This window comes from Pteropus alecto, unplaced genomic scaffold (genome assembly GCF_000325575.1).
Source record: "Pteropus alecto unplaced genomic scaffold, ASM32557v1 scaffold78, whole genome shotgun sequence".
Classification (NCBI taxonomy): Eukaryota; Metazoa; Chordata; class Mammalia; order Chiroptera; family Pteropodidae; genus Pteropus; species Pteropus alecto.
Genome location: NW_006443124.1, coordinates 4850210 through 4869531, shown reverse-complemented (window position 1 = coordinate 4869531; position 19322 = coordinate 4850210). Strand labels below are relative to the sequence as shown.

The 19322-nt window shown below is 37.3% G+C and overlaps 2 protein-coding genes across 2 annotated transcripts in view; both read left to right on the top strand.

The window, feature by feature from the left end:
- LOC102890116 (protocadherin alpha-7) overlaps positions 1–19322 on the top strand; it is a 128781-nt gene that overhangs the window by 46678 nt on the left and 62781 nt on the right. The window lies entirely within an intron of this gene.
- On the top strand, positions 12281–15023 carry PCDHAC1 (protocadherin alpha subfamily C, 1). The gene has a single exon (XM_006923000.1). The coding sequence runs from the start codon at positions 12414–12416 to the stop codon at positions 14883–14885; it is 2472 nt and encodes an 823-aa protein (XP_006923062.1). The 5' UTR covers positions 12281–12413; the 3' UTR covers positions 14886–15023.

Genomic DNA, 19322 nt, shown 5'->3' with positions numbered 1-19322 from the left:
TTTGGCTGCCTTTCTGTGTCTGTTTCTACGTACTTATCAAAGCTCCTAAGTTTCTTGGTCTTATTAGTGTGGCATTTTGTAATAGGTGTCCAGCAGCACAATCCTTAGATGCTCCAGCTGCAGGCCAAGTTTAGCCCCAGCTAAACTTGCAATCAAGCAATCCACAAATGCTGTGCCTATAGTTGGCTCAGTAAACCATGCCAAAAACTGAGGTCAGCTGCTACCAATGTGAATCTTGGTGCTGCTCAGCAAGTGGCACAGGACTCACATAGGACACAACTAAATGTAGCTTGGGTAGGGCCATGAGTTCGGGGATGCAGAGTTTTAGAGAATCCTCTGGGAAGAGTGACTTCTGTTATTCAGTTTGATGATGTCTCAGCTATGGTAGCAGTGCTTCTGCACACTGGTAGGCAGGAGGGCTCAAAAGAGAAGCAATAGACATCACCAGCACTTCTGCCTGGTAGAAGGCCTTGCCTCTGGCCCTCGCTCCGACAACTCAGTCCCTCTGGTATCTGGCACTGGTGCTCAGAGCGAGCAGGTCTATCACTGTGAAAGTCCAGACATGGACATGGTTGCTTTAAGAGGCATCTGAACCTGCCAGTTGCAGCCCCATACCCTCTGTCCCACTTAGCCAGTTGGGACCAGGCAGCCTCACATCTTTGCCCCAACCTACCTTCAACCATTTCAGGGTGATTTCTTATTTCTCTCCCAAGCTGTAGGGCTTCTGTTCAGCTAGACCCCCAGGTGACTCTGCTTGCTGTTTGCTTCGTGTTTCCATCTCAACTTTGATGTGGTCACAAGAGAGGATGAGAGAAGTTTCTATCATCTATCCCGTTTTTTTCTCTGTTGTTATTTTATTTTTTGTTGGTTAATTTTTACATTGGTTTGTGTGTAAAATGTAATTGATTAATTTTTGTATATTAATCCTTTATCCTATAACTTTGCTAATGTCACTTATTAGTTTTATAGTTTTTAGTGAATTCTTTAGGATTTTCAATATATAAGGTCATATCATCTGTAAATGGAGATGGTTTTAATTTTTCTTTCCAATCTAAATGTCTTTGATTTCATATTGCCTAATTGACCTAACTAGAACCTCGAGTACAATGTTGAATAGAAGTAGTGAGAGAAAACGTCTTTTACTTGTTCCTGATCTTAGAGCAAAAGCATACAGATTTTCATCTATGATGTTACCTCTCAGTAGGTCAGTAGTAATGTTCTTTCTTTCATTTCTGTTTTCAGTAATTTTAGTCTTCTGGCTTTTTCTCTTGGTCTATCTAGTTAAAGTTTTGTCAGTTTTCTTGGTCTTTTCAAAGAATCCAATTTTGGCTTCATCATCTTTTTCTACTGTTTTGCATTCTTTATTTCATGAGTGCCCCTATTTGGATGAGGAAATTCCCTTCTATTCCTACTTTGTTGGTTGATTTTATTAGGAAATGGTGTTGGATCTTTGTCTGCATCTATTGAGATATCATGTGGTTTTTGTATTTTAATCAATTGATGTGTTATTATGGGCTGAATTGTATCCTCCCCACTCTATATGTTAATATCTTAACACCTAGTACTTCAGAATGTGATCATATTTGGAGATAGTCTTTAGAGTTAATTAAGTTAAAATGAAGTTATTAGGGTAACCTCTAATGCAATATTTCTGATGTCCTTATAAGAAGAGGAAATTAGGACATCAACATACACAGAGGGATGACCATGTGAAGACACAGGAAGAAGATGGCCATTTACAACCCAAAGAGAGAAGCCTCAGAAGAAACTAACCTTTCTGACGCATTGATCTTGGAATTTGAGCCTTCAGAATTATGACAAAATAAATTCTGTTGTTCAAGTCACCCAGTCTGTGATAATTTGTTATGGCAGTCCTAGCAAACTCACACATAAGATGTATTACATTTATCAATTTTTTTCAAATGTTAAACCAACCTTGCATTCCACGGGTCATTTCCACTTGGTTATGGTATATAATCTCTTTTAGATATTGCCGAATTTGGTTTTCTAGTATTTTGTTGATTTATTTCTGTGTTTATATTCATAAGAGATATTGGTCTGTAGTTTTCTTGTGATGTCTTTGGCTTTGGTATCAAGGTAATACTGCCCTCAGAATGAGCTGGGAAGTGTTCACACCTCTTCTATTTTTTGGAAGAGTTTGTAAAGAACCACAATTAATATTTACGAAGAGTTTGTAAAGAACTGCAATTAATATTTATTTAAATGTTTGGTAGAATTCATTGGAGGATTAACAAATATGTAACAACTACATACCAAATAATTTTCGTGATAATTTTGGTCCTGCATTTTTTTGGTATGTAGTTGTATTGTTACTAATTCAATCTCTTCACTTTTTATAGGTCCATATAGATTTTCTGTTTCTTTTTAAATCAGTTTTGGTATTTGTGTATTCTAGAAATTTGTTTGTTTTCTAGGCTACATTGGCATACAATTGTTCATAGTAGTCTCTTATAATCCTTTTTATCTCTGTAAGGTCAATAGTAATATTTCTTCTTTTATTTCTGATTTTAGTAATTTTAGTCTTCTGGATTTTTCTTGGGGTTAGTCTAGCTAAAAGTTTGTCAGTTTTGTTTTTCTTTTTCAAAGAACCAATTTTTGGCTTTATTGTCTTTCTTTATTGTTTTTCCATTCTTTATTTTGTTTATTTCTGCTATAATCCTAATTATTTCTTTCCTTCTGCTTGCTTTAGGTTTGGTTTGCCTCTATTTTCCCGGTGTCATAAAGTGGGAAGTTGTTATTTATTTGAGATATTTCTTCTTTTTTAATGTCAACATTTACAGCTATACATTTTCCTCTAAGCGCTACTTTAGTTGCATTCCTCAAGTTTTCATATGTTGTGTCTTCATTTCCTTTCATCTCAGAATATTTTCTAATTTCCATTGTTCTTCTTTGATCCATTGTTTATTTTAGCATATGTTATTTAAGTTCTACATATTTGTTAATCCTCCAAGTTTATTTATGTTATTGATTTCTAGTTCATTTAATTGGGGTCAGAGAACATATTTTGTATGGTATCAACTCTTCTAAATTTATTGACGCTTATTTTTGGGCCTAATGTTGGGAAGGACAGTCTCATGTACACCGTCTTTCAACCCTCACTCAGCCACATAAGAATGGGTCTTGGGCTTGAAACACTTCCTTACAAAGAGATAAAGAGTCCACACAGCCTGTGCTGAGCTTATCACCTCGTGTGGGAATACATTTCCTGTTTCAACCTCAATGAATGTTCTTTTGTTTCTGTTTGGAGCACATGCATCACGGGCACTGGGCCAATCCCACTGTTATATCTTTCCTCTGTGGGGAGGGAAGAAGGTCCTTTCGTAGCACAAGAGGAGTGCATGCAGGCAGATTGCCCTGTAATGGCCTCTAAGAGAGATCTGCTGGCCATGGGGGACCAATGCCCACTATTGAAGCTGATCTTGCTCTGTCTCTTTATGTAGTAAGTAAAGTATTGTTCCATCCAGTGCTTGACTGATTGTGTTGTGTTCCTCTTGGCAACATCAGTGCCAAGATGCAAATGGGTAGAAGTGTTTAGAGTTCTCCTTCATTATTGATAACACTAATCTACTTGACACTTAGGTCTATCATGAAGACTATTTCATGTGCAGTTGAGAAGAATGTATTCTACTATTTTGTGGTATTCTATAGATGTCTTTAAGATCTAAGTGGTTTATAGTATTTAAAATTTTTTTTATTTTATTAGTTTCAAGTATACAGTACATTGGTTAGACATTTATATAGTTTATGAAACAATCCCCCTAATTGCTCTTACTCTCCTCTGGCTCTCCACCTAGCCTTTACATTAATGCTAACTGCATTCCCTATGCTGTGACCATCAATCAACTTCTAATTTGTAATTCTTTAACCCTTCGCCCCATTCTCCCAGCCCCACAAAGCCCCTCCTCAGATTGTCCTCTATATCTGTGAGTCTCTTTTTGATTAGTTTGTTCTTTTTGTTCCTTATATTCCACATATAAATGAAATTATATGGTATTTATCTTTCTCTGTCTGACTTATTTCACTCAGCATAATAACCTCTAGGTCCATTCATGTCAAATAGCAGGATTTCATTTTTTTAATGGTTGAGTAATATTCCATAGTATATATGAACCATAACTTCTTTATCCAATCATTTGTCGATGAGCATTTAGGTTGCTTCCATATCTTGGCTATTGTGCCGCCATGAATATAGGGGTGCATGGAACTTTACGAATTATTGTTTTGGTTTTCGTTGCATAAATACCCAGAAGTGCAATTGCTGGGTCAAAAGATATATCTATATTTTAATTTTTTGGGAAACCTCCAGACTGTTTTCCATAGTGGCTGTACCAATTTGCAATCCCACTAACAGTGTATGAGAGTTCTCTTTTCTCTACATCCTTGCCAACACTTGTTCTTTGATTTATTGATGATAGCCATTTTGACAGGTTTGAGATGACATCTCATAGTGGTTTTAATTTGCATTTTTCTGATGATTAGTGACCTTGAGCATCTTTTCATATGTCTATTGGCCATTTGTATTTCCTCTTTGATTAAATATCTGTTCAGGTCTTCTGCCCATTTTTTAATTGGATTGTTTGGGGTTTTTTTTGTTGTTGTTGAGTTGTATGAGTTCTTTGTATATTTTGGATATTAACCTCTTATCAGAAATATTATAAGTGAATATCTTCTCCTAATCAGTTGGTTGTCTTTCTGTTTTGTTGATGGTTTCCTTTGCTGTACAAAACCTTTTTAGTTTGATGTAGTCCCATTTGTTTATTTTTTCTTTTGTTTCCCCTGCCCGAGGAGATATATCCGAAAAGAAAATACTGTTAGCAATATCAGAAAGTTTACTGCCTTTGTTTTCTTCTAAAAGTTTTATGGTTTTGGGTCTTACATTTAAATCTTTAATCCATTTTGTGTCTATTATTGAAAACAGTGTAAGAAGGCGGTCCAGTTTCTTTTTTCTTTTTTTGCATGTATCTGTCCAATTTTCCCAACACCATTTATTGAAGAGACTGTCTTTACCCCATTGTATAGTCTTACCTCCTTTGTCATATATTAAGTAAGCGTATAGGCATAAATTTATTTCTGGGCTCTCTATTCTGTTCCATTGATCAATGTATCTGTTTTTATGCTAGTACCATGCCGTTTGGTTTATAGTATTTTTAAAGTCTTCTTTTTTCCTATTGATCTTCTGCCTCGTTGTTATCTGTTACTGGAAGTAGGATATTAAAGTCTACAACTACCAGTGTTAAATTGTTTATTTCTCCATTTCTGTCAGTTTTTACTTCATGTATTTTGAGGCTCTGTTGTTAGCTATCTATATGCTTATAATTATTATACTTTTCAAATTGATTCTTTTGTCATTATAAAATGTCCTTCTTTATTTCTGGTAATATTTTTGTCTGATATTAGCATAGCCACTCCAGCTATTGTGGTTGCTATTTTTACATTATATGGTTTTCCATCCTCTTATTTGCAACCTATTTGTATCTTTGAATCTGAAGGTGTCTTCTGCAGACAACATATAGTTGGATCTTGGTTTTTTAAATCTAGTATGATAATTCTGCCTTTTGATTAGATTGTTTAATCCATTCACATTTAATGTTTCTATTGATATAGTTGAATTCATGTTTGCCATTTTATTTTTTTCTTTATGTCTAATTCTCCTGTTTTTTTTAAATTCCTCTTATACTAATTTCTTTTTATTAACTAAATATTTTCAAATGTAACCTTTAAATTCCTTCAATGAGTTTTAAACTGTATATTTGAGTCATTTTCTCAGTGGTTTCTCTAGATTTTACTGTATACATTTTAACTTATCAGTATCTCCATTAGATTTATACTAACAATTCTATTGAAATATAAAAATATCACTCCTTTATAGGTCTGTTTCTTTCCTCTTTTTGCTCCATCATTATTATACATATTACATCTTGTAGTGGGTTGAATTGTGGTATCCAAAAAGCTATTTTTGCATCCTAATCCCTGGAACTTGTGAATGTGACTTATTTGGAAAAAGGGTCTTTAATGACGTAATTAAGTTAAAGATCTTGAGATGAGTTAATTCTGTATTTTCCAGGTGGGCACTAATTCCAATGACAAATGTTTTTATCAGAGACAGAAGAAAGACATAGACACAGAAGGGAAGGCCATAGGAAGATAGAGGCAGAGATTAGAATAATACAAATAGCCATCAAATGCTGGATGAGGCAAGGAATAGAATCCCCACTAGAGCCTCCAGCTGGAGTGCAGCCTTGCCAACACCTTAAATTTGGACTTCTCCCCTCCAGAACTGAGAAAAACTGTCTGAAGCCACCCAGTTTATGGTAATTTTTACAGCCGATGCAGGAAACCAATACACATCCCTCTATATTATAAACCCAATAATACATTTTTATAATTATTGCTTTATAGAATTTTATATACTTTAAGGATGCTGAGAGAAAAAAAGAAAGCAAGTATATATTTAGTGTTTCCTATTTACCATTACTGGTTCTGTTCATTTGTTCCTATGGATTCCAATTGCTTTCTGGTGTCATTTTTTTTATCCAGTATAGCTGTTCTCCCATCGCCTCATATATACAGTAATTGGCAAAGCTGCTACATTTCTATATGTTGTAAGCCCAATGGTACATTTATATGTATTGTTTCATACAATTGCTTTTTAAAGAGAAGAAAGGAGAAGCCTCTAGGAATATTTCACCCTGCCAGAGCCACAAGGAGATCTTTCTTGAATGTTCACTGTGAGAACCTGGTGGGATTCCTGCAGGTAAAGCCCATAAAAGTGTGTCCTACCTCAAGATTGTAGCTTCCATGTTTCTCACTCTCAAGTTAGTCCATAACTTAGCCTCCAGCAATTTGTCAAAATTTTCATTTAAGTGTTCCCTACCAGTCCCTGGCTCTAGTGGTTTCTGCTCTATAGATGCAGATCTTGGCTATGACTCTCTGGATTTGCCTTTCTCTCCATATCTCAGGATGGAGGTTTTCTCTGAAAACTCAGTTCTCTGATGGGTTTGAGAAAAGTCATTTATTCAGCTTTTTGTTGTTATTGTTGTAAGGACCAGAGTGTTAAATTCTAAACCCTTTACATGTCAGAGCTGAAACTAGAAGTCTGAGTATATACCCTATCAATTAAAAAAATCCTGATAGATAACGCATCTCCTTATTTCTGACAGTGAAGAAAGACCATTTTTATAATGCCTACCTGCTACCTTTGGTATTCTGCCTACTTGCTACCTTTGCTATTCTGCTGACTGAATACAAACTAAACTTACATTGCTGAAAGTTGAAATATGAAGTTTATTTATATCTCAAAACTTTTTCTTGATGTCTTTGGATTTTTTTCTTTTCTATATATTTGGTTTCTTTAAGGACATCTATTCAGAATATGCTAGACCTCTTTCTTCTGTGTTTGAAAGCTCTATTTTCCCCTTTAAATCTTTTAAATTCTTTGTTCTTTCCATTTATTTTCCTCAACCTTCTCAAATGTTTCTTTTTGTTCTTGACTGTACCAAGCAGAGCCTGTTCACCTTTTTACTGTTTCTAATGTGGCTTTACTTTCTGTGATGAATTTATATTTCTCTTCCATTTATTTTATGAATTGTGCCAGCTCAGCTTTCATGGTTTTCTGTGGCTTTTTCATTTTTCTCCTTGAAATTCTGTTGCTCTGTTTCTAGTTCTTAATTCTCTGAGAACCTTTAAAATTGTGGATCTTTTGACTAGAGACCTATAGTCAAAAATTTTATCCGCTTTGTAGTAAAAATTTTCAGGTGTGTAATTCTATCTGTAATTTTTCATATTTATTTTCTTATTCTTTCTTGTAATATTTATGTAGATCCTACATTGGCTCCTTTTTGATTACTACTTATCTTTGAGAAGAGTTCCTTCAGGACCAGCTATCTGCAGGTGGAGAATGTAAATGGGCGGGCCAGTAGTACCCTGGACTAATGTGAACATGTCCTCATTTCCTTATTTTCCTTATTTAATGTGTACTTTAGCTTTTAAATATCTCCAGCTGATGAGAATTGGCAGCTACAGAGCAATTCATCATCCAAAGTTTTCTCTTTATCTTACTACATCCTTGGGTTCACTCTTGAAATAATAGCGCTTCTGCTCACTATCACATTGAGTCCTGCTTTTTCTCTAATTTTGTGCTAGAAACAGAATTATGAGCAAGTTATACCTGATTCAGCCTATGTACCTAGATCTTTTTGTTCTAAGCAAGGAGTCATTGGTTTTGCATCTCAGTGTGAACCATTATCCTGGAAAACTCCAATCTACCAGCTCCTTCCAAGATCTCCAGTGTCAGGAATCCTCTTGTGCATCTTGATCCACTTTTCATGGCATTTGGGAACTTCTCTTCATACATACCATGGTTGAAGTTCAGGTGTTTTATAAAGTTTCATCAAAGATGTAATTTTATTTTATTTTTTAAAATTTCTTTTTAGTAATTTTATTTTTTGTTAGCTGTACTTTTTATTGTTTTTGGTAGGTTTTGTGGAGGAGAAGGGACATTAAAATGTCCATTTTCACTTATCCATAATTGGTAGAAATCTCACTTTTTGTCTAGTTATTGCAGGTATATAGAAAAGCTGTTTTTTATTTTTATTTTTAAGCTAATCATCTCATTGAACTCTTTAGTTCTAATTATTTTTTCTTTAATTCTCTGGGATTTAATGAACAGAAAATTATATTACCTATAAATTTATCATTTAATAATATATTTTATCCTTTTTTCTAACACCCCTCTCATGCACATTTCCTTATCTTGTTTAGAATATCTGAGTCAATGTTGAATAATAACTATGACATAAAGTGTCCTGTTATGCTCATGATTTTTCATGGGAATAATTCTGGTGTTTTACTGTTTAAAATGAAGATGACCACTGTTTTGTGATAGCTGCCAAATTTTTATCAAATTTCTTTTAAGCATCTATCATAATAATGATCTGGTAATATTTTGTTTAGCATTTCTGGAAACTGTAATATAATGTGAGATTTGTGTAGAGTCCTTTTTAGACACTGTTGATAGTATCTTTCTCAGATTTTTATTGCAGGTTAGACATTATCTAATAAACTGATGCTCTTAATACAGTGACATTCAGCAAATTTAAGTAAAAAAAAGTAAGTATAAAAGTCTAGGACTTTTTGATCTGTGACTTAATAGCATCTAAGAAAAAATGGGTGTGAATTTTAGTTTTCTATCCATCATTAAAAAGTATGTAGTGTAGCTGTTAAAGAACCAGATGCAATTTTAGACTCTGTTATTTGACATGTAGTATTTAGAATCAGAAGACCAGATCTCCTCTTCTTGGATTTGATTTGACCAGCCTGGAGTATGACTTTAAGTTCTGAGGGCTACACTTTGAAGATGAAATAGAAAAATATTTTTATAAGAAGGTCAATTTTGAAAAATTGGCACATAATTATAAAAAGTAGTAAGTAAACACAGCATAGAATTAATTAGAGCAAAGATTCATAAAGAAAGGTCCAAAAACTTTATATGATATTATATAAAGGGGAAAAACTAGTTCCTTGATACTAGAAACTTGATAAAGAAATTCTGTAGTAATGTGTTATTGGTCAAGGGTTCAAGTAAAAAAAAAAAGTGACATAGTGATATAGATTTCTACCCTCAAAGAACTCCCACTCTGTTAGACTTGATTTGGATACTTTACTAAGCTATTTTATAGGATGCAGGTTTGTTTAATGTGATTGTGGTGTCTTGTCTTTGAATTTAGTTTCCATAAATATATAGTATATTCCCAGAGAATAAGTTTAAGTACTAAGAAAATCTTATTTAAAGAACGATATTATTTTGCTGGCAAACTCTTTGGTGAGTATCAGATTTACTATTTTCATGTTTGACTTCACGATCTCTAATATGAGCTTATGCATTATGGCTAGAAATCTTTTGAATTACAGCTTAAGGCCAAGTTTGGTGGAAGAGCTTTAAAATAATAGTCTTGGCAATGAGTCTAAGCAGAAATCAGGACTATGCTTTTGCATGGAGTCCACTTATTAAAGTTGTATTTGTACCTAATTAAAAGCTTGAAAATGCGTGAGTGAGGAGAAACTATGGAAAATAGCAAAATGAAATAGTAGAAAAGAATGGTTCTGATAAAGAAATATTTTGTTAATTTATGATTTTAATATTTACCTAGTCATCTTATAGAAAAGGAAAAATTCTTGAGACTTCCTCATTTTTGGGATATCCAAATAGCTCCTAAATATTACTTTTCTACAAACCCCAGTTATGCCTAAACATATGGATGCAGATGGTGGGCTGAAAGTCAGGGCCTTCCAAAAGTTGAGTACATCTCTCCAGGTGTATTTCATCTGCTGCTAATGGAAAAGTGAAAAGTATAAGCTTTCACTTCCAAGCAGTTAGCTTGGTTAGCAGCATTGAATTAAGATGTAATGCAAATCCTAATCTCTGGCACTGAATGAAGTAGATAGTTTTGATTTTGAAATTTAGTGAAGAATAAATTTAATCTTTATGGGTTATTTCACATTCTCCAATGATGGCTATACTTATGACTCTACCTAACACTTCAGTGGGCTGATTGACATGTTTCCTGCTTTAGCCAAGACATGGGGTCAATGATTTTTTGGTTTCTTAATTCAGAAAGAAAAAATTAGTCAAGGGCTTTTACTACTTACATTGTCTTATGTCGGAGCCTGCCCTACCTTTCTGGAAGAGATAAGAGATGGGTTTCTGATGTTCCAGGGAGGTGACTGGTTCTTAGTGGTACACAGAAGTTAGCGATTCCACTTTTAGTCTTAAAACCAGAATGCTGGAGCTGCCTGCTCCCCACTGCAGTTTAGTCAGCAATTTAAAAAGTTATATTGAAATATTCAAACATATACTGAAGTTGAAAGAAGTGTGTAACCCTCATGTATCTTGCACTCAGCTTCAATAATTATCAATACTTTTAGGCTGTTTTCTGATCAGAAAATAGAATGCCCTGAAGGCTTCAGTTCTTGATCTGTAGTCAGCTTTTGTCTTTCAAATTTTGGTTCTAGGGGCTCTGAATATTGCAATTGTATTAAAAGAAGGGTTTGAGTATGAGGAATTTAGTGTTTAACAGTCATTTAAGTCAATCTCTTTTTCAGCTCGCCTCTTTTTCAGGGAAAGCAACTGGTTGTAGGGTGTTAGGCTGAATTTGAAGGTATTTCTTGTAGCTCAGAGAAGTTTTTCATGTAACTGATCACTATCCTGATTTCAGTGCTTAAGCCTGGCTTAAAAAACAAAGTTGGAGAAAGTATGGGCATCTAGCCTGTTCCTACGCTCATTACTATTTTCCAAATATTTACAGAAAGTAAATTTACAGAGTAGTTTTCTGGTCACACTCTGGAGAGTATCTCGGTACTTCCTCTCAGCTACACTTCGCACGTCCTGTTTGGGGACGAGTTGTCAATCTTTCTGAGTTTCTGGTGCTTGATATTTATTGGTTCCTGACCTCCAGTCTCATCCTTAAGGGCCGCTTGCAAGTACTCCTAGTAGGGCTTCCTGGGGAAAGCGGAACGTAGGACCGTAAGCCTTGCGCTCGCCCACTTTGGTGCCTCGCAAAACGGGAGTTCCGGGGAAACTTGAGGAGGGCACTGTTCCCCAAGTTGCCCCTCGCTGGTCGCCTCTGTTGAAATCTTGGAGGCTCCTGGGATATAAGAAGGTGCAAGAGAGACTTCAACCCACAGCGGAGAGGCTGGGAATCCAGCACCGAATGCACCACAATACTGGGTTTGGGGCTGCTATCTCCTTAAGTCTCGAAGGCGTGGTCGTTCACGGTCACGGTTCCGCCTCTACCGCCTCCGCCCCGCGGTTCCTCTCGGAGTTCCGCCCTCTTCCGCGGGCACAGTAGGGGGTCCGTGGGTCCAAACGCAGAAGCTAGACGCTCCGTTCTCCAACAGTTGACGAGAGAAGACTAGCTGAGCTCAGCCCCAGTTATAAGTCTTAAGGCAGAGGTGGTGCAGGTTAAGACTGAGGCGGCCTCGGGGCTTTGTCCTAGGAAACACCGTTAAGGGAAGGTGTGTTAGGTTCTCGGAGCCTCCTCCTTGCCCCGCCCTGCTCGCGTTGCCAGGACTCGCGGCGAGATCCCAGCCAGCGAGGAGTGGAGACAGCGCTTCCCCAACCCGGCCGTTTACCTCGTTTCTGCACCCCTAGGCGGCGCTGCGCTCCTCCGCACCCGGCCGGCTCCGCTTTCCCAGACGGTTGCTAAGTCTCCAGTCGAGCAAGCCTAGCTCCCCGCCGGCCGGCCCTGGGCAACCTCGGTATTCAGGAGGAGGAACTTTGGCGGTCTCTGCACCTCTAGCCGGCAGCAGCGGCCGGCAGGCCCTTGCTCTTTACCAAGGCTCGTGCTCTCCAGGGGTCCAGAGCATGGTCCCGGGTCACCGCTGGCGGAGCGAGTATGCCAATAGGGAGGATGTTTGGCTGGAAGGTGGCAGTTCTATGTTGGTGGGTCTCCTGCGGCTCTGCCGCTGGACATCTAGAATACTCAGTGTTGGAGGAGACCCAGCGGGGCGTAGCCGTAGGCAATATTACCGCGGACTTGGGGCTGTCAGCAGCAGCTTTGTCCTTGCGGAACTTTCGCTTCCTTTCCAGCCACGACGAGCCTTACTTTGGGGTGGATCTAGCCAGCGGTAGCTTGGTGGTCCGAGAGCCAGCGGACCGCGAACGGCTGTGTGAGGCCAAAGTTGCCTGCGTCCTGACCTATGAACTGGTGCTCGAGGACCCGTTGGAGCTGCACGAGATGCGCGTTCACGTCCTGGACACCAACGACAACTCGCCTTTCTTCCCTGCCGGAGACGTGCAGCTGCACATCCCCGAGTTCCTAATGCCTGGGTCCCGCTTTACTCTCCCTAATGCCCAAGATGCCGACGAGGGAAGTAACAGGGTGCTAAGTTACAGGCTGAGCCCCAGCCAGCACTTTCGCCTGGACATGGGGTCGCGGGTCGACGGCAGCGAATATCCAGAGTTGGTATTGGAGAAAGCGCTGGATCGCGAGGAGCGCGCCACGCACCGGCTCGTGCTCACGGCGCGGGACCGCGGGCAGCCCGCACGCTCTGGAGACGCCCAAGTCACCATCATTGTGGTGGACACAAATGACAATGCGCCTGTATTTGAGCGCACAGTATACCGCACCAAGGTGCCAGAGACTGTGCCCAACGGGACTGTGTTATTCCGAGTGCAGGCCTCAGACCCGGATGAAGGCACTAATGGGGAAATCCGGTATTTCTTAAGCAATAGCACGCACGCAAAGCTGCGACACCACTTTCATGTGCACCCTAGAAGTGGGGAAGTGAGGGTAGCTGCTTCGCTAGGTCTGCCTGAAACGCTGTTGGAGGCATACATCGAGGCAAGGGATGAAGGCGCCTTCGGTCTAGCTAGCACCGCCAAACTGCTGGTGGAAGTGACTGACGTGAATGATCATGCCCCTGAAGTGAACCTCCTGACTCTCTCCAGTCCAGTTTCCGAGGATGTCACCCCTGGCACAGTGATTGCTCTCCTTAGTGTAAGGGATGAGGACCTTGGTCCCAATGGGAAGGTCACTTGTAGCATGTCCAGTGGAGGCCCTTTTAAAATGAAGGCTTCCTTTGACAATTACTACAGTTTGCTGATTGACGGGCCACTGGACCGGGAGCAAGTCAGCGAATATCAGGTCCTGATCACCGCCTCAGATGGTGGCTCACCCCCGCTTACCGTCCACAGGACACTGACTGTGTCAGTTGCTGATGTGAATGACAATACACCAAGCTTTCCTCAACAGCAACAGGAACTTTTTGTGGCTGAAAACAATGGCCCTGGAGCCTCTTTAGGCCGTGTGTTTGCCCAGGACCCAGACCTGGGGAAGAATGGCCTTGTCTTCTATGAACTGTTGGATATTATCTCTGAAGGGCAGATAGCATCTAGCTTGGTGGCAGTAGAGTCATCCAGTGGGGCTATCACTGCCAAAACTTCCTTTGACTTTGAGCAGCTCAAGGGGTTTCACTTTCAAGTGGAAGCCCGAGATGGTGGCATTCCTCCCAGAAGTGCAGCGGTGACTGTGAACTTGTTTGTGGTAGATAGAAACGACAATGCTCCAGTAATCTTGTTTCCCTTGCCCAGAAATGGTTCTGTCCCAGTGGAAATAGTGCCCCGCTCTGCCAGAACGGGACACTTGGTCACAAAAGTGGTAGCAGAAGATGCAGACAGTGGTTCCAATGCCTGGCTTTCCTACCACATCTCTCGGGCTTCAGATTCTAGCCTTTTTAGAATTTCAGCCAATATGGGAGAGCTCCGTACTGCTCGCTTAGTTCTTCCCAATGATGTGGTTAAACAGAGAGTGGTGATAGTGGTTCGGGACCATGGAGAACCATCACTTTCCTCCTCTGTCACACTGGGTGTGCTGTTGAGCAACTCTGCCTCTCAGGTCCTTCCAGACTTTGAAGATGCCTGGGAAACAGGAGGGCACCTTTCTGCCCAGAACCTGTATTTGGTAATTGCGCTGGCCTGTATTTCTTTTTTATTTCTGGGATGCTTGCTTTTTTGTGTGTGTATCAAATTGTGCCAGAACCTAGGTTGTTGCTCTCAGAGCTGCTATTGCTCTCCAGAGGAACCGAGGTGTGGAAGGAACATGGCTTCAAATCCTTGCATGACATCAGCCACAATAGATGTCACTACGACTGAGAGACTTTCTCAGACCTATCTTTATCGGGCCTCTCTAGGACTTGGTTCTGATAATAACAGTTTGCTTCTGCGTGGGGAATACAATGCTGCTGACCTGAGAAATCTGGCTGCTGGGGTAGGACTCAGTTTGCCAATCTCCCATATTCAGATTCGGAATAGGAAAGGAGAGCATGCAAATATCAATGTCATGGTAAGCAAATTTTATGGGATTTGATTCTCTTGACCAGGAGATGGCCACCGGCTATGTCTTAGAAGAGCCTTTGGCAACATTTAATCCATTGAGTTAAACACTCATGTTTAGCAATCCCTGTGCCTTACTGGGAGTATAAAAGTATTAAAAGATTGTTCTTGGCCTCAAAGAGATTATAGTTTATTTTTGAGAAACAAGGATAAGAAATTCAAACAAATTGAAGAACAATAAAAGTAATATAGCATAAAGGTCAAAAATTAAAAATAATAAAGTGCCAAAATTTCTGGCACAGAAAATAAATGACCTGAAATGTCTTTAAATAATTCCTTTTAGGAATTTCTTGAAGGAATTTCTTAAAGCAAATATCCCTTCATTCAAAAAAATATTTTGAGCAACAGATATGTGTAAAGCATTCTGATACCTAAAGCGGGAATGAAAAATATGTATCATTGCACAATACGAGCTTAATATCATGGAAGATGAGACATTTATTCAAATTTTACGATGCATGATTAAAATGATGATAACCTAAAAAATGTAAAAGTAAATTATAATGGCTATTTAAAGAAGGGAGAGAGAAAACATGGAAGAACATGTGAGTGTGGAGGAGAGAATTAGAGAAGGCTTTGTGATAGAGATGGCATTTGAATTGACTCTTGAATGATATACCATTTAATAAAATGCAGCATATTCTCTAGGCTATACTAATCCTGAATACCATTTGTCAAAAAAGTCTTTTAAAGCATAACACTCCACTCAGTGTTTGTAAGTACATAGAAATTATAAGCATGTCTCAAAGCACCTATTTGTGCTGATAGACAATAACACTATTGTGTATAGGACTTGATAATCTTTTTTTGTGTTTGAATTGATATATTTCACAAAGAAGATAAGTAATTGTTATATCAGAAACATGGATGTGTTCCATTTAAAGTCTTTTCAACTTGGAATTAATAATCTTATTATTTTAGAAGCCAATATACTTAGAATTACATAAATATCATACTTGAGAGTAATGCATCCAATAAATATTAAATTATTCAAACACTTCAATTTATCCAGAGTGGCCCTTGGCATTTCAAAACTTTTTGAATGGAGTGGGAGCAGTTGGGATAACAATTTTACAGTATTACTTTCTGAATTTTCATAGAGATCATGGATAGAAGGGAAGAAGGTATGCAGAAATTAGGGAAAGGAAGGAAGATTCCTTATTTTACTATTCCAGGTAATGAGGGAGAAAACGGGTTGTAAGTTATTTTCCTTCAAATAATAATGTTAACTGCAAATAAAATAGATTTTCATTCATTATAATTTTGCACATTTAATATTTTCACATGACATAGTAGAGATCAGTATATATGATATGATTAGTAAGTACTTTTTGAATGAATGAATAAATAAAAATTTGAATATATGAATTGGATGGTAACTGTTCAACATAGAGGGAAAAACATTAACTTACTTTTCTATTTTACATGTGTGTATATAGTTAACAGTTTAAAGGTCACTTTCTAATTTATTATTTTGATGATTATTTTCTTCCTCATGATGTATAATAATGAAACAACACAACAGAGAGATTTTCTGGTCCTATAGCAAGCATGGAAAAGCTCAGTGCTGTTCTGGGGCTAAATATGAGTCCAATTCCTGTAGATAACAAAGTGATTATTAGGGATGCACATCATTACATTGTGAAATTTACAGCGAATACAAATTAAAATGTAGTTTTTTAAAAAGAGAAAATTGGTACACAATATGTTATTTGAAATTTCAAATATCAAAACTCTTAATATGTAAATTCTCTTCCTATCAAGAAAATTCACCATTCATTTTTTTATTTCATTGCTTTCTGTAACAAGGAGAGATAAAAATACAAGTAGTGTCTATGAAGTTTGAGAATCAGGAATTGTTTAAGAAACATTTTGACTAGACTAGAAAAGAAATATAAGTAAATGATAACAAGACCAATCAATCTGGAAGTTAGAAGAAAAACTAGCTATTTAAAAGGAAAAATATAGCTAATAACAGAAAAAAATGTTCCCCAGGCCAAATTTTTTAACTTATATGAGAGATAAACAAAGTAACAGAGATATACTGTTCATACATGCAGGAATATTGTGCCATCCCATTCACTCGGCTGAACAATCTTTTTCCATCATCGTTGATATTTCAAGTTTTAGGTAGTCTATTGTCTGCTAATGATTTTTCTGGGCTGGATATTTCCTTATATATAAAGAAAGTGTGATGTCCAAAAACATGGTAAAATAACTTTTATAAAGCTGGAGTATTTGTAATTCACACAGGCATTTATTATTTACTTCTTCCTATCCAATTGCATATAGATCTAATTTTGATTCTTTAGAAAAGATTGCTTATCATAGTGTTTCATTGAATGCCTTAATAACAATTACAGGATTCTAGAAATAAGATATTTATTGCTTGAATTTTATAAAACAAAAACCCTTAAAAAGAGTACAATTCTATAATAATTTTAACTATAACTTGAATCATACAGAATCATGTTGACATATATGTGTTTATATTTTGTTAAAATTCTAAGCTCTTCTGTCTTATTTTAGTTTACAGCGTATTTTAACATAGTTTACAGTACTAAAATTTGTTGGTTTAAGATATTCAAGAAGACGTTTATATCTATATATCTCCTATTGATAATATTTAACAAATATAAACAGAATTGACTCACTGTGCAACAGACAACATGTGTCTCATGTCAGTTTATTCTGTTAAGATTCTTGATAGGCAATAGAATTTTCTTTAGGTTGGTATCTAAGATAGTACCTCTGAGATATAAATTTCTACTTCACATTTAAAATTAATTGCATTGGCAGTTTTTAGATAATGAATATTAATGTGGCAAACATGCACAACAGCATACAACTGACTTATTAAATAGTCCACATGAAAATTATAAGTTGAACATACAAATGTTATACTGCTGTTATTTTTCTGGAATCATAGCAGTTTCTTTTGCCAGGATATATAGGGTATAAGATATTTCCCCTTTGCAGTATCAAGTATTAACAGAGTGGTAGAATGTTTTTTTGGCATTCTAGGTGTTTTTATTTGTTAACATATATTTTATAAGTAGACTTTTACATAGGCTAATTAGATGTTTCTTTATGTCTATTTGACTTTGAAGTTGGTAACCATACTTGGAAAAACTTTGGAGTGTCGTAACTAAGAAAGCTTTGCATGACATATGAAATATATTCAGATTTTAAAAATGTAGAAAGTACAGTAGTATTTGTTTTATAATAGAGAAACCTCAAACTATTAAAATGGAAGAAAAAGAACATCAAAACTTGAATGGACAGAAGGGAAAAGCCATATCTGGGAAATGTATGAGTGGGAAAGTTTTGACAACATATCTGATAATGTTAATGACCTATTGATTTTTCTTGCCTTCAGTGTTTGCAGTTAGAGGGAAACAATAATATTCCAGAGACTAAGTACACTTAGCTGTATTGGGATGAAGGTGGACTAAATTGCTAAAAGGTTTTTACATTGTCCAAATGCATATGATATGAATATCAGAAATAGCTTTTGGCAGAACATCAAATGAATATAGATCACAGTCTAGGATTCTGACTAAAGTGTTATGGGAAGTAAGGAACTTGTTGGTAAGGATTATTCTTAAAAACTGAAACTAAATGATAAGGTGGTTATTCATTGTGTTCCTAATTTTAATTTATGAGATGAGAATGGTTCAGGATAGAAATAAGTTACATGTCTCTTTTATACTGCATTTATGAAAAAGAATTAGGATAATAATTTCCTCCTAAAGCTATAAACACAGAAGGTCATTGTTTATTCATCTGGAACTTGTCTTGGAATCTAGGAATGAATATGCAATCATATATTCCTGAGCTGCAGAGAAAGAGAAATACCTTTGTGTCCCATCCCAAATTCTTGGCTGTTCCCAGAGCCATCTACATATATACTGTTTTCGTAGCAGAGCTCTAATGACATACATGTAAAATTGTACTCTCTGAATTCAGGCACTTCATGCTTATTCTTTAGAATCTTTGAGCAAAGTTTATAGCTGTTTTGTGCAGACTCAAAATGATGTTCATATAAAATAAAAGCAACTAATTAAGACATCTTAATATCGGGTTTTTGCACCTATATTCATCACTTGAGATTAGTCTGTCATTTTCCTTTCTTGTAAGAGTTAGGTATTAAGGTTATGCTGGTATCATTAAACAATTCTTATTCTCTAGAACAGGGGTCCTCAACCCTTGGACTGCAGGCCGGGACTATTAGGAACCTGGCCACATAGCAGGAGGTGAGTGGCGGGCTAGCCAGCGAAGCTTCATCTGTATTTGCAGCCGCTCCCGGTGCTAACATCACCACCTCAGCTCCACCTCAGATCATCAGGCACTAGATTCTCATAGGAGCACTGATCCCTGGTGCCAAAAAGGTTGGGGACTGCTGCTCTAG

Bases quoted from the DNA above. Each gene is read 5' to 3' on its own strand.
- PCDHAC1 (XM_006923000.1), top strand. From the start codon at position 12,414: ATGCCAATAGGGAGGATGTTTGGCTGGAAGGTGGCAGTTCTATGTTGG.